The sequence below is a fragment of the Cebidichthys violaceus genome, unplaced genomic scaffold (genome assembly GCF_023349555.1).
Source record: "Cebidichthys violaceus isolate CVI_PGR_0920_01 unplaced genomic scaffold, fCebVio1.0.p SCAF_25, whole genome shotgun sequence".
Lineage (NCBI taxonomy): Eukaryota > Metazoa > Chordata > Actinopteri > Perciformes > Stichaeidae > Cebidichthys > Cebidichthys violaceus.
Genome location: NW_027176428.1, coordinates 1,260,120 through 1,280,677, shown reverse-complemented (window position 1 = coordinate 1,280,677; position 20,558 = coordinate 1,260,120). Strand labels below are relative to the sequence as shown.

Below are 20,558 nucleotides of genomic sequence, written 5' to 3'. Positions count from 1 at the left end.
TACCATACAATTATGTTTTGCATGATTTGTTTTTACATACTATACTTTTTATGACTTTTCATAATTTATACATGACATCTTAAAGCACTGCTCACTGGACTCTATATGTTATTTTGATATGCCTATTATGTCCCCAAACTTAATGGAAAAGCAAAAGGAGGACTGGGTATCAGAGATCAGAAAAAGAACTGAATCTCATTGACATGACAGGTAAAGGTGCAGGGTGGCCACACAGAATGTCTAATAAGGTCTGAATGTATTTCAATAAAGCAACACACAAACATTTAACTCAAGTCTATTGTAAATTATCAGATTACACCCTGGGTAAGGACAATAAAATAATGGATACCTTTATGTTTCTAACAGCTTTGATTGTGTTTTTTTCTCTCCAGGTCAAAGTGAGGTCTATAAGTGACATCTTCCAAAGTAGTTGATGTAATCACAAGCATGGAGAGACACTGCTGGGAAACAGAGCTAGTTGAGCTTGTTAAGCAGTTTTTTTTAAAAGAAAAAAAATCATTTGAAAAACCCTGAGTAACAGGGCCTCAGGGCTCCTACACAAAACTCTTAGTGAGAAGGAACGTACGCACGTGTGTTAGCCGGGGGAACAGCCAGCACCCCTGGCAGGTGGCGGTGTTGTGACTTGATAAAAGTCTGGGTCTCTTGCCCCCCCCTCTCTGCCCCCCCCACTCTTCTCTCTCTGCCCCCCCCCCCCCCCCCTCTTCTCTCTCTGCCCCCCCGCCTGTACAGGACACACACACACACACACACACACACACACACACACACACACACACACACACACACACACACACACACACACACACACACACACACACACACACACACACACACACACACACACACACACACACACACACACCTTATCACCCTACAGGGTTTTCACAGTATCATCACAGCAGCATCTGCCTTTCAGTTTTGGTATGAGTACAGTGACATTGCAATAACATGACATACTGTAAACACAAATAGCTCAAGGGATGGCAATGTGAACTGTGGACAGAATTAAGGTCCCTTTTTGACTTCATTTAAACAATCAAAGAAGACGTCAAGAGGCATCTTTAAGTACAAAGTCTTTATTTCGATTTTTTTTTTTTTGGTATGGCTTCTTTGAAGGGACTGTAAAAGACATCTAAAGTGGGAAAAAAAAAAAAAAACTAGAGAATTTCTGATGCAACCGGACAAGGACTGTAGTTGTCGTGCACCAGGGCAAATCCACAGATATGGTGACTGAAAGGACAAAAAAAAAAAAAAAAAAAAAATGGATGAGACACCTGTGGATCTGCAGGTATGCCTCTGCGGGTTAAATGACATCAGTGCCACAACTATAGTCATAGTAACAAAAACAATATGCTATTTTAACTTAGTACCTCATATAAATACCTACATATAAATATTGTAAATGTACTTGATGACTGAAAACATTTCAAATTGCTGTACATGAATGTCCTTTGAGAGCAACAATCTCAGTGAGAAGAGGAGGAAAAGAAAAGAAATACACTGGTGTCTGAGCTCAGTGTCAGCTACCTTTAAACAACGATACACAGCCCTCCTGGTCCCCACCGCCCACATACTGCATGTGATTATCTACATCCATTTGAAAATATCAAGACCCAAGTAAGCCAGATTAATGTGACTGACTGCTGAAATGCCAGTTACAAAAGGGCTCTATGCACTTGGTTCTGTGGTGGGGGGAGTGCTTGAAAAAAACAGGATTCTAAAAGAAGTTTCTCTTTTATTAAGGCCTCTTTAATGAATAAGAATATAAAAACAAAAAAATGTGAAGTCCAGACATCACAGTCTCAAAGCAATGGAGCCCCCACTGTCTTATATACTTGAAACTATCTTTCCGTTTTGTCCTTGAGGCGAAATTTCTCGTCGTCCTCCTGTGATGTGGAGAGTTTGTTCGTGGTGCAGACAGTGCTTTACCTCACTGTGGACGGCACCAGGATGGGATCACAGATGAGAGGCTGAGAGGCTTGCCGTACGCCTCCCCAAATCACCACCCTGTCTTCGACCCGCACCCAATATCTTACTGTTCCCGAGTGTCCTAAAGCAGCAGCGCCCTTCATATCCGCCCCAGATACTCTGGAGACGGGAGGAAAGAGGTGTGACATGTCCCAGGTGGCTCTCCACTCATCCATATGTACCATGGACACACATCTGATTGAGCCATAAACATGATAATAAAGGCATACAAACAAATATTGACAATGACATTAATACAATAATAAAGGACGATAAAAATAATAAAAAAAATGAAGTGTCAGCTTCTGGAAGTGACCACATATTTTATGCTTTTTAGCTTCCCAACCTGAACCTCGAGAGTCCTCCAACCCCTCCCAACCCCTTTACCCTTTAACCAATGAGCAAACGGCTCATTCTGATCCTATAGTGCAATAGACCCACCCTTTTTCCTGAAAGCCTCTGCTGACGATAGCTGGGTCACCCTTTCGGGCGTTTTTGCCATCCTCTGTCCAAAAAGGTCTGCGTCCACTACTCCCTCCTCCTCCTCCTCCTCCTCCACCTATAGGGCTCCTTCTGCTCCGCTTCCTTCACAGGCTCACTGCATACGGTCTGGCTGGATGTGCTGCTGCGGGGCGTAGTGTAGGAAGGCCTGGGCCGGGCCTGCGGCGGAGGGGAGGGCGGGGTGGACGGTGGCCGGGGCTGTTGCCGCGGCGGCCGGACCGGTGGTGGCTGTGGGGCTGGTGGCGTAGCTGTAGCCAAGGAAGCCGGCCGGGGAGGCGGCGTACGGGTACTGCTGCTCAAAGGCCGCCTGGGCGTACTGGCTGTAGGCTGCGCTGTAGTCCATGTAGGGGCTGCTGCTGACGGCGGAGGAAACCTGAGAGGGCAGCACCAGGCTGGGCTGCACATATGCTTGTGGGTAGACGTATGGCTGGGCCAACCTGAAGACAGACACAAAGACCGGGGAAAGGGGGGGGGGGGGTGTATGTGTTAGACAAGGGGGTGCTGAAGTGCCAGAGAAAGAAATCTCAGGGCCTGGCTCCCATTGTTTACATTACTAAAGCATGTTTGGGAATACAAACTCTCTGTTGGTGTTCTGAACTTAGCGAGTTCTCACACAGATATCCACTGTTATTAAAGACTAATAGACAAGAGGCACAGGAGGTTAGGAGAAGGTGACTCAACCCTCTGTCTGTGTCAGTTAGTAAAACCTACAAAACCTGTTCGGTTGGGCCTCCTGGGATAGATGGGGGTGGAGGGTGGGTGGGGGGTGGTTGAATGACAGAGTCAGCCGTTACTGGCAGGTTTTCAAGCTCAGGCATCAACAGAGTGTTTTAACAGCTGCTGCTCTTCACTCGCTAAACACACACACACACACACACACACACACACACACACACAAAAAAGAAAAAAAAGAAAAAGGGAAGTACACGACGGCTGTGCAGAAGTTGCCGAATCCTAGTTCTCACTTGAGGATACATCTCGTGATCACAGGTGATGACGCTAGAGGCGGCGGGGGAGCTCATCAGGCCTGGGTGCCAGGCTCTGCTGGGCCTCACGGGCCAGCTTTCAAAATATAGATGATTTAAAGCGGCCGGGTTTGGGGACTGTGCCGTCTCTCCTTCTCTTTCCCTCTTTGCCACTTCACCCGTGAAGGAAAGGCAAGGGGAGACTGGTATAGGAGTCTATTTTTAGTCAGGACTTGAAGTATCTCTCCTTGGTTTGCCGTCTACAGGGAGGGATGGTTGTGGCAGTGAGAAGCCCACCCTCCATTTAAAGGGTGATGTAACAGACTTTTTTTTTTTGGAGAGCCTTTATCTTTGATAGTACGTCTTGGGGGGGGAATACATCCACAGACAAACACCACGAGACAAAGACAAGATAGTGACAACATATGTCACAGACGCTGCCTCTCAGTACTGATGAAAATCTTCCCCTTCATGGACTGTATTTAAATTTTGGTCTTAGCTTTTTTTCCTCCAACAGATTTAATCCAGGAGAAGAAGTGGATCAGTAATGAGAGGCAGCCGTGAAGTCGACACAGCAAAAGATGGAAGCATGCATGGATAGGGATGTCATCACGCTCTCATACACCCACACACCCACACCCACACACACACACACACACACACACACACACACACACACACACACACACACCCAACTCCCCCCCTCGTCTCTTCCATCCACCCACCCACACCAGTTACAACAGCAAACCCCAAACCATGCCATAATAGGGAAAGAGTCACACCACAATCAGCAAAAACCTCTTCAGTTCATATCACACGAAAGAGAAAAGATAAAGTGACACTCCAATCCATCACAGCACACCGCACTGCACTCTCAAGCCATCACTGGCACCTTGGAGAGAGGCTGGCTGGCTGGCTGAGGGAGGGAGGAAGGGGGAAGCGGGGGGGGGGGAGCAGGCAGACATTTCCTCAAAACCCCTCCTCGGGACTAGTCCTGCACTGTGGGCATCTTCTGATCATCTGCTGGTACACTGGTCAGCTGGCAGCAGAGAGCAGCCGTGGCAGAAGGTTGGATAGGAGGATGGCAGTGATTATTGTCAGAAATAACATCACGGTCTTGTTGCATCATTGAGTCAATGTAAAAGATGTGTATTCATTCAAAATTAAGGAGAATCCCACCTATGATACGACATTGCAAACACAAAAACAGAGCGAGGCTGATGACCGCTTTAGCTATAAAAAAAAAAAAAAAAAAAAAAAAAAAAAAATGAACAATTCTAAACGGCACAGTAGAAACAAGTCAGAGGCTCATTGAGATGCCTGGCGACTGAAGGGGGAAGAAATGACATGAATCCAGATAACAGCCGCGTGTAACAAGTAAGCATAAGCAAATGAAGTTAACCCCGACCCACGAGTGCAGTCTACACTTTGCCCTCACAGTGCTATTGAGCTACGCACAAAGAGGCATTCACTCTCTCACACAGCCTTCAGAGATGGTCATACATTAATGCTGTGGGGCGTGTGTGCTTTCACTCGCATCACGTAGTAAAATGAGTCCTGCCCTCTCCGCGGTGCGTCTCCGCAGGCGGTTTGCCTTAATCAAGGCTTCAAAATCAAGTGACCTTGTTTAGGTTAAGTGGAATAGAAAGTAATGTAAATAATGTACGCCTAAAGGGAGTTAAGGAGAGACAAAGCCCTCCTGTGTTATATCTGTGGTGTGCCCAGAGAGATGGAGATGTAATTTTTTATTTTTTTTATTTAGCTGCTATTAAAAGAGAAGAGAGGGACGGGGACCAGGGGCAAGTTGGGGACAGCAGTGAGCTCCCGGGGGCCACCGAGATACCAAGTGGATTGTGGGGAAGTTGCAGGGGGAATGTGGATGACGGCCAGAAGACCATAGGTCAGCTGGCTTTGTGCTGACTGCCAGTCTGTGTGCGTTTGAGATAGTGTCACTCATGCGGACTGAAACACTAGAGAGAGAGAGACGCTCGAAACGTTACAGACACAGGCCGAAGTGATCCTCCTCATCATCATGGAGGCAGCATAATGAGCTGATGTGAAAAGCCTGGGCGATATCACACCGAGCGGCTAAATATTTCTACACGATAAGACAAAACGACCTTCAGCGCATGACTCACTGCAACACTAAGTGTGAAAGCAGACAGGACTGGACTGGACTGGGTGTGTGTGGGGGGGGGGATTAAACAACACCTCACAATACTTGTAAGGCGACTTGATGTTCCTTCCTTGTCTCTTTTGTTTCAGAGGATTGTGAATGCAACAGGAGGAAATAATGGTGTTTTGTTTGGCACCTGGAGAGGTTAGTTTCCTAGGGAGCACACTGCCTCATTAAGCATTAGTCCCAGAAAACACCCCCAGATACACCCCCCCCCCTCTCTCTCTTTAAACCCCCTCCTCTCTCAGTCTCTCAGAGGTGTCAGTTTTCAGCATCTGTATCCGACACACTGCTAGTGGAAGCACTTCAATTGGATGAATCAAAGTAAAAACCAGTGTTTAAAGTAATAAAATAAAGGATAATTGATGTGACGTGGGATAAAAGCGTAGATAAATGGGACGGCGTGGAGGAGGTGATGCGTGAGAGGAGATGAATTTGCGAGTACACTGACAATTCCTCCCCTCCCCATCAAAACTATGTTCCCGACCTCGGTGACCCCCTCTGGCCCTCACAGTCCACGGCATCTGCTGACAACAGCCCCACACACACACACACACACACACACACACACACACACACACACACACACACACACACACACACACACACACACACACACACACACACACACACACACACACACACACACACACACACACAGCAGTAAGTCCGAACAGGCACACTACACGCGACGCTCCACAGCACTGTTCAAAATCCTGCTTCAGACCATGTCCTCACACCATATGTTGTCAAGGGGTTTGGGGGGGGCAGAAAGAAAAGCCACTTGTGCCCTCTTGCATCTTAGGGAGGCCTGCGTCTGTCACCCGCTGCACAGAGGAAACTCAGAGGCAGGCGGACAGGTGCTCCGTGCGCCTCTCTGGGGGTGGTGGTCATGGGAGATTAAGGGGGTGTAGAAGGCTGTAACACGAGCCAGCACCTGTCTGGCAAATGCCTCAAAGCAGCACTGTGCTCCACATTTCAAACCCTCGGGGTTTCTGTGCCATCCGCGCTCACTGTGGTAGCTGGAGCACAGACGTTGGAGGGACTTTCTAGTGTCCCCCTATGGTCTTGGAACATGATGGGACATGTCCCCAGTGGACTTTGGGATTAATCATTCAGACCCAGTACGGTATTACAGAAGCGGATATGGCACATATTCATTTCTTGTCTTTTTTTGGGGGGGTTCATCGACCTCAAAAACCACCAAATGTTTCTTCTTTTGTTTCGTGGACTGTCCTGGGATTTCCGTGTAGCTCTTAAGCACTCACATGCTCTGGAGTCAAAAACTGGATAGGGCTGCACTACTAATTATTTCATTATACGTCAATCTGCCCGTTGTGGTTTTTATTTGTCATGTAATTCATGAAATGTCAGAATCACTTAAAGTGCACTTAAAATTTTAAAAAGAGCAAGCTGACATCCAGCTTTTTTTTTGACCAGTCTAGAGTCACTAAATATTTGTCCTTCATGCTGGAAAACGGCTCAAATAGTTAAGGGATTATCAGAATTGTTGACCGTTCATTCTCTGTTCAGCTCTTTCCTGAAAACATACATCGGGCTGAAAGTAATTATTACTTTCATTATAGATTATCTGTTGATAATTTAGTTTCAATTACTGGATTAATAATGTAGTTCGTAAAATGTCTTAAAACAGTGGAAAAAGGCCCCTGGTGAAAAAGCTTTTTCTTCAATTTACAATAAGCAAATTGAAAGAAGCTAGAACCAAACAGATGTTTTCATTTATACTTAATATATGACCTTTCTGTTGATCAAATAATCAACCACTTCTTTTCAGGGCTCCTTGAATCTCAACGTAGAAATGTTGCCGTTTGCATTTCTAATACCGGTAATCAAAATCTGAACACAAAACCACGTTTGTAAAGTTAACTTGACTCCTCTGGGTATTTCAATCTTCCAGACAGATCTGAGGTTTTGGTGTGTATAATATGAACAGTGGCGAGAGATAATATCTGAGGGCTGCGGGGGATGAGGAGACTCATTACATCAGTGAAATGCTCATTAGCTGCCCAGCAGACCGTGGCTCCGAGACGCTATCCAGGCTGTTTCTACAACACGGCCGCTTCTAAGAAGACGCCTCAGCGAGGGAGCCACAGTCAGGCAGCTACACGAGCCAAGAGGACAGAGGTCCACAAGTGAGTCACACATTCACCTCTGGAATGCTCTTCTATTACCACAGATACGTGAAACACCACCCAGCCCTACAAAACTCAAATATGCTAATAGGCTACTTCTGGAGTTGCATGTGGACACAGAAACTGACATGTACTTTCCAGAGGCCCCGTTTGTCAAAGAAACAGTAGCCTAGTGGCGTCCCACAGAGTGTAATACAAGCGCCCACTCCCGCTCACTTACCCATACTGCCTCTGGATGAGTGCTGGGTGAATGGGCTGCACTCCGATGGATATGCCTGGAAGATAGGAGGCCGGCTGTCAGACACACACACACACACATTTGCATTTACAGAGGAGGACCAGAGAACAATACACAAAGGGCATGGAGAGACAGAGGCAGCGCCTGTTTCCAACCTACCACAAATGGAACAACAGTTACGAATGCGCTATACGCACTAGTGAAGCATGTATGCACTGGGGAAACTGAAAAAATATTTGGTATTGACAATTTAAATAAATATGCTGCATGTGGACCACATGGGTTGTGTTACTGGACTAAGACTGCCTGAACCCGGGTACACCTGCTTGCAGCTGTAGTTTTTAAAACCAGTTTTATTTGAATATAGTTTAAATTCATTTATGGTTTTACGTTTTGGACATTCATACCGTATGTTCTACGTGTGACGCTGCATTCGCCATTGGTTGATCAGGACCATTATTTCCACGACTTCATGGTTGAGTTACCTGGACATTAACACAACATATAGCATCTCACCTGTCTGTATGCTGCGGGGTTTGGCCCCCAGGTAGGCCAGGTTCACATTGGCCTTCCTGCCGTCGATTATGGGGTTGGGGTCCTTGCAGGCTCTCTCGGCTGCTCCTCGGTCTGTCATTGTCACCTGGTAACAGAGTCAGAATCATCAACAAGGTTGTTGTTTTTTTTTGTAAAAATTATTCATCATCTCATGTAACAAACGGTAGCACGGAGTCTGCAGCACGGCTGGTGATAAGTAAACTATTCGGGTAAAATAAAAACCAAAAAGCACTCGAGATGCATAAAAATGGACTTTGTCTGTTGGTCTTATCACAACCACCCCCCCTTACAGGCTTTCCACTGTAGAGAAACAACAAACAAAGACACAGTGATAAGCTTTGAAAACTGCCCACAGCAGCAGTAGCCAGCCACTTGACTGCCACTCAGGCCCGGCAGACCTGCTGAAATATGGTTCTGGGAAGAGCAACAAGGAGCTTATCCAATTAGGGACACATTTATTAAGGAGATTGGTATTAGTCCACCCCTCCTCTCTCCCTCCTGGCATTAGACGAGCCCTTCTGTTTTGATTGCCACATTCTGCCAACTCGGAGGGGTTCAGTCACCTCGGTGTGCAGCGAATGTAGGCCATTGTTCAAGAGGACGTTTTTAAAAGCAGTATGGCTTTTCATTGTGGAAGGATCCGGAACAAAGCCCACTCCAGGGCCTGTGTTGTGAACACACAGGAAGGAACAAGACTGTGTTTACACTGTGAAGAGCCTTGCTGTGGGGGTTGGGGGGGGTTCTACAAATCCACCTCTAAAAGTGTGTGTTTAGAAAAAAAGGTGCGCTCAGCGTTTGGAGCGCCTCCCCTCCACTCCTGCTGCCAGCTTCCTCTCCGACTGGAACGCTCAGAAAACAGAATGAGCAGGTTGCCTCATGCCACACAGAAAGTGTGCGGAGTATAAAGTGCTGATCACGGGGACGCTCGCCGTGTCCCTGGCAGCACCCTCATCGCACTGAGCCTGTTTAACCTGAAACACCGGCCTCGATACACAGCCGTTGGAGACCAGCTAGACTCACGGGACAGCTTTCCTCTGAGTTAAGGAGCTGATGTGTAAACACCGAGAGCAATTGTCTTACGATTCTGACTTGGGAAGATAAACATGCACACATGGCAGTTTTCCATTCCTTCTTTGGCCTGACAGTACATTAGCGCTGATGTGTCTTTTCAAGGTTCTGGTAAATATTTGCATTTCTTGTGCCGCTTCTGTTCTTTGTGTCCAAGAGAGAATAACCATCTCTGTGTGTCTGAAACAGGACAAGTAACCTATTATTGGACGTTTAAATCAGATATCACAAGAGTTCTTGAATATTTCTCATTAATCTGACTGAAAGAAACTGTGGCCAGGGGCTCACGCTGTGATTAATGTGGTGATAAACAGCACTTTTCCCACCATACACAACATGAACAGAGATCAGAAGGCAGGCTCGATTAAAGTACAGCGTAGTTTATATTTTGTTAACTAAAAGGCATTTTAAATGGCTTGTACTCCTCACAGACTCCAAAAAAAAGAAGAAAAAAAAAAGATAAGATCAAAAGGGAAGCTTAACATAAATTTGTAGAATACTAGAGAGCCAATTTGTCGTTGGAGGAATTTCTTTCCAAGCAGCCAAGATGTGATGCAAATCATGTGCTATGGCCGACTGCTCAGTTACTTGACAATGGAGGGTTAGGGTGTGCAAGGTCAACCTCCCCACTGCTCCAAAATAACCATATAAAGCGAGCAGGGAGTACACACACACACACACACACACACACACACACACACACACACACACACACACACACACACACACACACACACACACACACACACACACACACACACACAAAGACATAAGCTGGGGCTGCTCAAGGGTGAGTAAGGGGGGGGGCATCTGACATATGTTGAAATATAATCTTCTTAGTTACCCATCAACTAGTGTGAGCCCTCATGCCCATTAAGCTAAAATAACAGCAAGCCAGCGAAAGAAACAAAACAGATGCTGTTTAATTATGCGAGTAAGCTTCAGTGAAGGATTCCCTTTGACATGCATCTAAATGACTACATGCAGTAGATGCACCTCATAAGGATGCGTATTCATACAAATTCCCATATGGCGGAAAGACACCAACGCGCACAAAAGGCAAGTGTTGTGCAGACACTAAATACTCTTATTGACAAAAGTTATAATGTGGCGTGATAGTGTTAAAAGTTGTGACTGAGAGCTACGTGTCTAATGGTGGATGTCGGGTGCATGGCTGCTGTTGTTGTTTGTACTCACAAAGCCGTATCCTCTGGATTTACCGGTCTGCCTGTCCGTTATCACCACAGCCTCGTCAATGTCCCCGAAGGCCTCGAAGTATTTTCTCAGTGAGGCGTCGGTGGTGTGGTACGGCAGCCCACCGACGAAGATTTTGGTAAAAGTAGTGTCTTTCTGGATGGCTGAGGGATGCATGACTTCCAGGGCGCCGTTCATGAACTGATGCAGAAGCATTGGTCAGTCGTGGAGAGAGAACACCAGAGGCACGCTGGAGGAAAAAAAAAAAATGTACAAAGCGCCTAACAACGTCCCAGCATCAGCACAACAAAGCGGAGTATTTCACTGTTATTATGCCGCAGCTTCCCTCTCGTGTTAGGACCTCCGCTCCGAGTTGTAGCAACCTGATGATGACAAGTACGAGCTGCCGAGGACGCGTCCAAACTTCTTTTCTTTGCCGCTGTGAGGAAAAAGTGCCGGGAGCTTTTATATGCCATGGCTGAGACCACGCCCACCAGACCTCTTGACCAATCAGCGTGACCGGTGAGAGCCCACTTGGGCAGCGGCTCCTCCCATTGGTCCGCCTTCCCCGGCGCTGTGCTGCACCTGCTTTTGTCCTTTACGACACAAAGAAAAGCCCGAACTGTACGCCAGAAAGCGCGGCTCTGCCACATGGTACACTGTACCACTGTAATGAGGAAGTAATTGCCTCGGCTTCTGACCTATTTTACCTTTTTCAAACTTTAAAAAAAAAGCAGCCATTACAGTATGCTTATTATGCTTTTGCTGCGACTTCACGTTATAATGGTGACATGGCGCATAGACCCCGAACAGGACGCAACAATACATTCATTATGCGATGTAGTTATGCTTTAAACAAAAGAACAGTGGACACCACATCACTTCAACTAAAACACAATAACCTGTTTATGCTGGGCCTGTAACCGTCCCTTTAAAAAGTGTCCTATCATTTACTTTTACAATAGTCTTACTCTTTTTTTAAAATCTTCTTTAAATTAAGAGACCAGGTCTAGACTAGTGGTACTGTACAACATGCCACGGAATATTAATCTAAAACTACTAACATTTTGTATAAAGTTGCTTTGATTTTTCCTTAATTCCTTTTGGAGAGGACTTTCTTTTAGCCCTGACAGGTATACACGGCGGTGTGTCCTTTTGTTAAACTGGTTAATGTACAATATGACTACTTCATTGGACCCGTCACAACAGGCCACCTCTTATTACCCTATAATAAAAGCACATGACTGGCACATTTTGTAAAGAAAGAAAAAAGGCACTGGAACTCAAAGCTCTTATTTTTTCCAGTGCCATTGATGCTTTCTACACGTCTCTACGTGCTGCTTAGAAACACCGATGACCTCTTTGCATGAAAGGGCTGATCCAAAGGGTCCATGGCAACAGGTCAATCCAACAGTAAGCTTTCTAATGGCCTGACTGTCCCAAAAAAACCAAAAAAAACTCTTCTTGTAATATAGGAGCCAGTGAGTCAGCCTCACATATGATCCTGAATGGAGTCAATCAGGTAAAAGAAACGTGGTGCAGCACAGGAGACAGTGGTCTAGAGGTGTGGTACTATAGTGTCACCCCTTGAGAAGCTAAGAGGCGCCGGTGAACTGTGGCAGCAGCATATCTTCCCGCCCCCGGTGCCTTGGAGTTCCACCGCTAAGTACCAAGGGTCAAGTTAACAGTTAGGTGACATACTAATGACCTCAATAAAAAGGCATTTAATTCACACCTTCTCCTCTATGAACTGGTTCACTTTTCACACGTGGCCTTTGTAGCGTCCCATGCTACCTCATTCATATCCTCTTGGTAAATTACCCCCCATTTCCAGCCATGTATCCCCACCAAAAGGACTTAACCTGGGTGAAGGACCGCACTGAACTGCTTTGATCTCATTTGTCCTGCTTTGCTCTCTAACCTCAGCTCTTTGACTTTTTTTTCCACAGGTAACTGTTGCAGTTTAGACACTGAAAGGGTAAAATGCTCCACCTGCTGGTCAATTTGGGTTAAAACAAGCAGACAGGAGGGGGTCATTGTGATACAGATGTTGTCCAAAGTTTATCATTTTTGATGTTTGTGATGATTCCAATGTAAGACAGCAACATGTGTGAGAGACCTACACGATAGAGAGAGATTTACAGCTGAGACACCAGAGAGCGGTTAATGGGTTGGCATGCACAACACAGTTCTGTGAATCACTGACACACCTGTAAAACACCAAACACAGTAGGCTAATATTTAACCTACTCCCTCAGGTTGGAATAAACATGTTCAAATCTAATAGTATGCACTTGGTTATTTATTTTACATCCCAGTTTTAGTCACGGAGCTAAACCACAGAGTAACAGCAAATCATAAGAGAATGAAAAGTCTTTGGATAGCTGTAAAAAAACAACAACAAATAAAGAGAGGAGCTGGACACATTAAAAAAAATTGGAACATCAAAATGAATGCCAAACAAAGCCCTCCCTTTCTATGATGACCTCTACGACCAATTGTCACGCAGCTGTCATCAACGCCAGGTTGGGTAGGCCCCTCTGATTGGTCCATGCACAGAACGCAGCACCACGGCATTGGTCCAGGTGTTTGCCGAAAGGAAGGAGTCTGTCTCGAGCGCACACACACACACTTAAGCAGCAGGTCTTCCGCATTTCTTCACAAGAGATGCGACTTGGCACGACGAATCTAAAAGACAGGAGGGAGCCGTCAGTCACAAAGAACATTCTTCTTGATTTTTGTTTATTCCTAAGAGAGTTCACTGTGTCCCATTTTTTGCACTGAATAAACAGTATCACACTTCAGCAGACTAAAATCAATCAGTGCAGATGATTCACTGTTAATCATTACTTGCCTGTGTTCAATGTTTCTTGATTCTTTTCATTGTTATCTCCATAATTACATAAATAATCATTAAATACCTCGTTGTGTCATTGAAAACACTGCAACGCCTTAGTGCTAACAAGCTAAAATCTATAAATAAAAAAAAATCCCCAAATTCCTGACTGGACAGTGCAGCTTTACAGCATAAACTACAGAAGCCTTCAAAATAACCTCAGTCAGGTCAGTACAGTACCATTCCCATACTAAATGGCTACTTGTACTATTACATGGAAGTACAGAGATCGGACTCATGCCCATGTTCATGCATGCCAGGGATTATGGGGTGCCCTGAAGGCCCCAGTACGAGTCACAAAGGTACTGAAGAAGAGGGGCAGCCCCAGTACGGCGACCACATTCTCCAGGTTTACAGACGGCGGCTGTACTTCTCTCACCATTTCTTATTCCGAGGCTTCAGCTCCTCGGCAGCGTTCCTCAAGAAGATGTAGTTCTTTTTCTGGGGGTTGTAGTACTCATGTCCCTGACGAATTCAGATGAGAGCACAATATTACAAAGAGAGAAGGCCACCATGATGTGCATGCCACAGTTTTCTACTATTGCAGTTGAAATACAAACACCTGCTCTCCACAATTGTAAAGATTTAACACCTACAGTTGTGGTCAAAAGTTTACATACACTTGTAAAGAACATAATGTCATGGCTCTCTTGAGTTTCCAGTTATTTCTACAACTCTGATTTTTCTCTGATAGAGTGATTGGAACAGATACTTCTTTGTCACAAAAAACATTCATGAAGTTTGGTTCTTTCATGACTATTATGGGTTAACAGAAAAAGTGATCAAATCTGCTGGGTCAAAAATATACATACAGCAGTGCTAATATTTGGTTACATGTCCCTTGGCCATTTTCACTTCAATTAGGCGCTTTTGGTAGCCATCCACAAGCTTCTGGCAAGCTTCTCGTTGAATCTTTGACCACTCCTCTTGACAGAATTGGTGCAGTTCAGTTAAATTTGATGGCTTTCTGACATGGACTTGTTTCTTCAGCATTGTCCACATGTTCTCAATGGGATTTAAGTCAGGACTTTGGGAAGGCCATTCTAAAACCCTAATTCTAGCCTGATTTAGCCATTCCATTACCACTTTTGATGTGCGTTTGGGGTCATTGTCCTGTCGGAACACCCAACTGCGCCCAAGACCCAACCTTCGGGCTGATGATTTTAGGTTATCTTGAAGAATTTGAAGGTAATCCTCCTTCTTCATTATCCCATTTACCCTCTGTAAAGCACCAGTTCCATTGGCAGCAAAACAGCCCCACAGCATAATACTACCACCACCGTGCTTGACGGTAGGCATGGTGTTCTTGGGGTTAAAGGCCTCACCTTTTCTCCTCCAAACATATTGCTGGGCATTGTGGCCAAACAGCTCGATTTTTGTTTCGTCTGACCACAGAACTTTCCTCCAGAAGGTCTTATCTTTGTCCACGTGATCAGCAGCAAACTTCAGTCGAGCCTTAAGGTGCCACTTTTGGAGCCAGGGCTTCCTTCTTGCACGGCAGCCTCTCAGTCCATGGAGATGCAAAACACGCTTGACTGTGGACACTGACACCTGTGTTCCAGCAGCTTCTAATTCTTGGCAGATCTGCTTTTTGGTGGTTCTCGGTTGACTCTTCACCCTCCTGACCAATTTTCTCTCAGCAGCAGGTGATAGCTTGCGTTTTCTTCCTGATCGTGGCAGTGACAAAACAGTGCCATGCACTTTATACTTACAAACAATTGTTTGCACTGTTGCTCTTGGGACCTGCAGCTGCTTTGAAATGGCTCCAAGTGACTTTCCTGACTTGTTCAAGTCAATGATTCGCTTTTTCAGATCCATGCTGAGCTCCTTTGACTTTCCCATTGTAGCGTTTGTGGGCGTTTGTATCCAATGAGCCCTATTTAAATGGCCTCAGAGAAGTCACCAGCTGTAGTCACTCATAATCACTCACAAGAAGTTAAGAGGCCATGCTATGAAGCTCATTTCATTGACACAACTTTCTAAGTCACCAAAATTGCTAATTCATGTTGCTGTATGTATATTTTTGACCCAGCAGATTTGATCACTTTTTCTGTTAACCCATAATAAAGTCATGAAAGAACCAAACTTCATGAATGTTTTTTGTGACAAAGAAGTATCTGTTCCAATCACTCTATCAGAGAAAAATCAGAGTTGTAGAAATAACTGGAAACTCAAGAGAGCCATGACATTATGTTCTTTACAAGTGTATGTAAACTTTTGACCACAACTGTACCTTTGACCAGTCGTAACTGGAGGCGTATGCAAAGATGTTGCCATTGCTGTTGAAGCAGCAAGCTGTAATAGGCTGGTCGAGCTGCTCTGAGGTCTTCAACTTGGTGCGGGCGTCTTTGTCCCAAAAGCTGAAGCGCCCGTCTGAGCCCACGGTAGCCAGCGTGCCATGGACAGGATGGAAGGAGATGGCATTCACCTGATGGGGGGGGGGGGGGGGGGGGGGGGGGGAGAATGGAAATCATGAGGTGAGACATGAGGAAACATTTAAACTAGTTCGGTTAGTGTGACTATATTGCAATGAGTCTGTGAAAACATACACAAGGGTCAGCCACATTGCATTAAAAAACAGTGGATATGACAAATGCAACTGGAATTTGTGAGGGAACCATGTCATTATTCAAAGGATGCAGCAACTATACATTAATTGGGTGTATTTAACAATGTGAATTACATTAATGTTAAGCCATATTCACATTCATATTGATCTTAGATATTGAACACTGTGCTAAAAAGTGTCATTAATTATATTCTTTTTAATTTTAGGTTACTTAGTTCCAAGGCATTTATCCCTATTGTCCCTAGTACCACCTACGGGTTTCCTGCTATGACAAACAGAATGTCTGTTGTGCAAAAAGATCTATTATAAGAATTTGCAACAAAACTGTTGACAATAAAAGTCCACAAACTGTTCCAACAGAATGTGTTAATACAATCTCATTTAAGAGCACAAACGATACAATTCTTTCACAGTGTAAACTCTGTCTTATAAACTGAACTACTTACAGCATAGATGTCCTGTGGAGTGGTTGTGTTGGTTCCGTTCGACCGGTGACACTTAAAGGTGAAGTTGTCTTTGGCTCTGCATGGGATCAGGGAACACGTTCATGTCATATTTTGCTTTCAGGCCTTTGACAGCGAAAGCAGTGTCTTAACTTATGCAAGAACTGATTGTTTTAGACACTCACGGGTTTGGAGGGTTGATATAGTGGATGGCCACTCGGCCCTCGATGCTTCCCAGTGCAAAGCCAGTGGGCTTGTTCTGCTTGTCCTTGAATATGGCAACACAGCGGTGCTGCAGGACCAGGGCAGAGATGTGCATTGGATCAAAAGATAGATCGGTTTCATTTATACCTATCTTAACTTTGACTTTATATCTAGCATCAAGTAAAATGAAGATAATCTGGCTGTACATAAAACTACCAGAAGAAGTGGCTCGATGTATACAGAGACATGTTCGAATTGGGAAAAGACAATGACAAAATATTTCATGGAGGAGAATATTTCACCTGATGTTTGAGAGGAGAATCTATTCTGCGAAACTCAGAGGGCTGGTTCTCCAGCTGGTACACTATCAGGCCTCTCTCCGCTGTGGCAACCACAGCCATGGGGTACACCTACATAGAGGTGAAAAAAACAACACAAAAAGTCACATATTTAATGATCTACTCACTAAGTATTACAATGTTTGTTATTATCGTCATAAACCACTTACAACATCTGCACAGTAGCATCTCTCTGGCATCTGCAGAGACATCATGGGATTGGGAGAGCGGGTGTCCCAGAACTGAAGAGAAGAACATGTCATGTTTCCCAGTTCTTCACTACAAATGTAGATATGCCAACGATCTGATAAGTGATTATTATGGTTACAATTAAGTGTCTACTCAAATACATCAACAAAAAAAGTCTCAATCGTTGCCATCGCAGATTGATAAAATGCTGATGGTCCAGTGGGGACTGAAGTTAAGATTACCAGAAAAGTGGAAGCAGAATGGACAATCATATTTCATGGTCTTGTATTTTTCAGATATTTCTGGGATCCTAAATTAAAAAAACCCAAGATGTGTTGACATGTTCTGTGTGCTGTTGTACCTTCAGTGTTTTGTCCCAACTGCCGGTCATGATACAGCTGTAGTTCGGGGCTTTTATCCAGTGGATTGCTTTGATCGGACCGTCATGCTGGGAGGAGAAACGGTAAGAGGTGTAAGATGATTCTGCTTCATTATTATGACTACATAGTTAAATTTGTTTACTCTTATCCAACCTGTGCAATCTGCATAGCTTGATTGCTGTTAAGATCCCACATCTTAGCCGTTTTGTCACAGGAAGCAGTGAAGACTTTACTCCCATCCTGGTAAAAAAAGAAAGAAAGGCACATCAGAAATGATTCCATGGCGCAGCAGGTAGCATCTACTCCGGGGCTTTAGCTACTTCGTAAGATGAGACTTACGTCACTCCAGCATACATCCAGCACTGGACCTGTGTGCATCTGTTGGGCTTTGGGGACAGTCTGCCCATTGTCCTGAACCTCCCAGCACCGGACCTAAGATCAGATGATACCAGATACGTAGACTGTGTTTAACCAGCATACTATATGATACTCATCTGGTGCAGAAGTAGTCCTTAGTGGAAGACAAGCCCGGTGAATCATATCAATTGAATCTACTACTGAACACCATTGATTGATTGAATAAATAACTCACATCGTTGGCCCAGGATCCTCCGATGAGGAAGTTCCCTGGCATGGTGGGGGGGCTGAACGCCAGACAGCTGATGCTGTCATCTGGAGGTGAAGTCACTTCAACATCCTGTAGGAACATAAACAAATACAAACATTTAACGGTCAAGTAAAAAGGTAAAAAAGCACAGTTTTCAGAGAGCCATCCTAAGAGTTTATAATTGTCCTGCAGTCTGCTGGTTTTACCTTCATGGGGTTATGGCTGTCAGTTGTTGCGTTTCCAAAGACTGCCCCTGCTGCTCCAAACCCGGAGGTTGTCCCGAATAAACTCATAGTACATTAACGTTATTCTGAGAGAGAAGACAGGGGCACGGTGTAATTCACACAATATCATCAGGCAACAGGTAGCAATAGCGGACGCACACTGGATGTAGCGTTGAATATAAAAAAGGGCGTGTAAGCAAGCACATACTGTACATTACTTTAGCTACCGACCTTTATCATAGCACTCAGTTATCAACTGAAGAGAAAACGATTAAGGTTGGATATCAGGAAAACGTGGTAAACAAACCAAAACAGTTGCCACTTGACAAGACGATGCTAATGTTGACGCTACCGACGTTACCGTTGCTAGCTCCAAATGCTAACGTCAGCTAGCTTGTTAACGTGAGAACATACGGGCAGTGTGACCGTGTGTGGTGTATAAAATACGTTTGAGCGCAGGTAACGTTAACGTTCTATATTTCAGTCATTATCCATTACGTGGGTAAGAAAACAACGTGAGAATTCAACGCTAGCTACCGTTAGCTAAATCAGTTTACCAGTAGCTAACGTACCGTTACTGGATTAAGACAAACTTCCCAGTGCAACACATTGTATTATGTGCAGATAAGTCTCACGAACGCATGAACATACTCACCCCAAATGTGTTGTACTGTAGATAAATGTGCCGTAACGCTGAAAATGCCCAAATAATTTGGCGCATCAAAAAATGTGGCGCTTGTTCCTCGGTATGTCGCACTTTGATGATGTAACGGACCCGGTAAAAAAGCATGCAATGTCACGAGCAAAACGCTTGGGGGCAGTGCATGAAAACAAGTCACGTTGATGGAAAGTAACCAAAGTAACTCAGATCTGTGTGGTATAAACTGACGACTTTTCGCTCTGTATCTCGTCGATAGCTAGTTTATCTCAGATCAGGTGGGAAAGAAGTGAAGGCTAGTTTACCATCATTCCTAACCGACAACAACAGTAGTCCAAGTGTGCGTCTCATCAGTCTGCCACAAAAATGCACCTTCATAGAAGTAAAATATGTCTATATGTGTACATTGTACACATGAATTTGACTTTGCCGTGATACACCGCACTTCAAACTTGAAAGCAAGATTAATACGATAATTCTATAATGATGACAGTACATACAATAAATACGATTTGTGACAGTTTGCAGGTGAGTAGTGGAGTGAAATGTACAATATTGCCAAATATAGTGAACTAGAAGTAGCATCAAATGGAAATACTCAAGTACCTCAACATTTTACTTAATTATATAATGATGTACGTTTGTACTGTCCAACACTGGTAATAACCGAGCCTGTTTTCTTTTTATATTCAAATTTATATGTTGCCAGTTGTAATGCGTGGGATCTGGGATGATGACGTGGCTATACCGTCAATTAGAGGACCTGGAGGCATGCATTAACGGGCCTTAAGCAAAACAGAATTGCACAGTCTTAAATGGTTAGTAATGTTTACAGATGTTTGTAGTGGAAAGGGAGGACTCTTGTCGTTAAAAGAGTAATAGGGATGAGTCATAAAGTGACCTCTGCTGGGAGAAAATAAAACATCTCAAGTGACTGTTTGGTTGTGTGAGATGAGTTTGTGTATGGGTTAGTAAAAGGTCACTTTATTCTGTGGCTGTATGACACATTAACTTCCAATTTTATGTTCCGATCCAGTCACCGCTGTCTCAGTAACTCAGTAAAGCACACATCTGTATTTAGTGTAGGATTCTTGCTTTGTCATTCATTGTCCACCCCCACCCCCATTAACTCTATTAAAGGAGTCACAGAGTGCTTTGCACATTGTTGTAGTAAGTCATTGGGGCTATTGGCATGTCCCTTCATGTGCCTG

At 44.6% G+C, this 20,558-nt stretch overlaps 2 protein-coding genes across 3 annotated transcripts; both read right to left on the bottom strand.

The window, feature by feature from the left end:
* Positions 1-1,081: 1,081 nt before the first annotated feature.
* Positions 1,082-11,267, bottom strand: LOC137879382 (RNA-binding protein 38-like). The gene is made up of 4 exons (XM_068720047.1): positions 10,843-11,267; positions 8,539-8,662; positions 8,005-8,059; positions 1,082-2,927 (listed from the first exon to the last, which is right to left on the bottom strand). The coding sequence occupies exons 1-4, from the start codon at positions 11,053-11,055 to the stop codon at positions 2,585-2,587; spliced, it is 735 nt and encodes a 244-aa protein (XP_068576148.1). The 5' UTR covers positions 11,056-11,267; the 3' UTR covers positions 1,082-2,584.
* Positions 11,268-13,123: 1,856 nt separating this feature from the next.
* Positions 13,124-19,449, bottom strand: rae1 (ribonucleic acid export 1). 2 transcript variants are annotated; one of them, XM_068720186.1, is made up of 13 exons: positions 19,345-19,449; positions 18,672-18,775; positions 18,451-18,555; positions 18,198-18,290; positions 18,012-18,098; positions 17,840-17,926; positions 17,460-17,531; positions 17,254-17,361; positions 16,933-17,039; positions 16,751-16,826; positions 15,969-16,163; positions 14,115-14,200; positions 13,124-13,527 (listed from the first exon to the last, which is right to left on the bottom strand). In XM_068720186.1, coding segments are annotated over exons 2-13 (1,104 nt in total). In that variant the 5' UTR covers positions 18,759-18,775; positions 19,345-19,449; the 3' UTR covers positions 13,124-13,526. The 2 variants fall into 2 exon arrangements, with proteins under 2 accessions (XP_068576287.1, XP_068576286.1); XM_068720185.1 differs by lacking the exon at positions 13,124-13,527 and having other exon boundaries at positions 14,111-14,200.
* Positions 19,450-20,558: the final 1,109 nt, after the last annotated feature.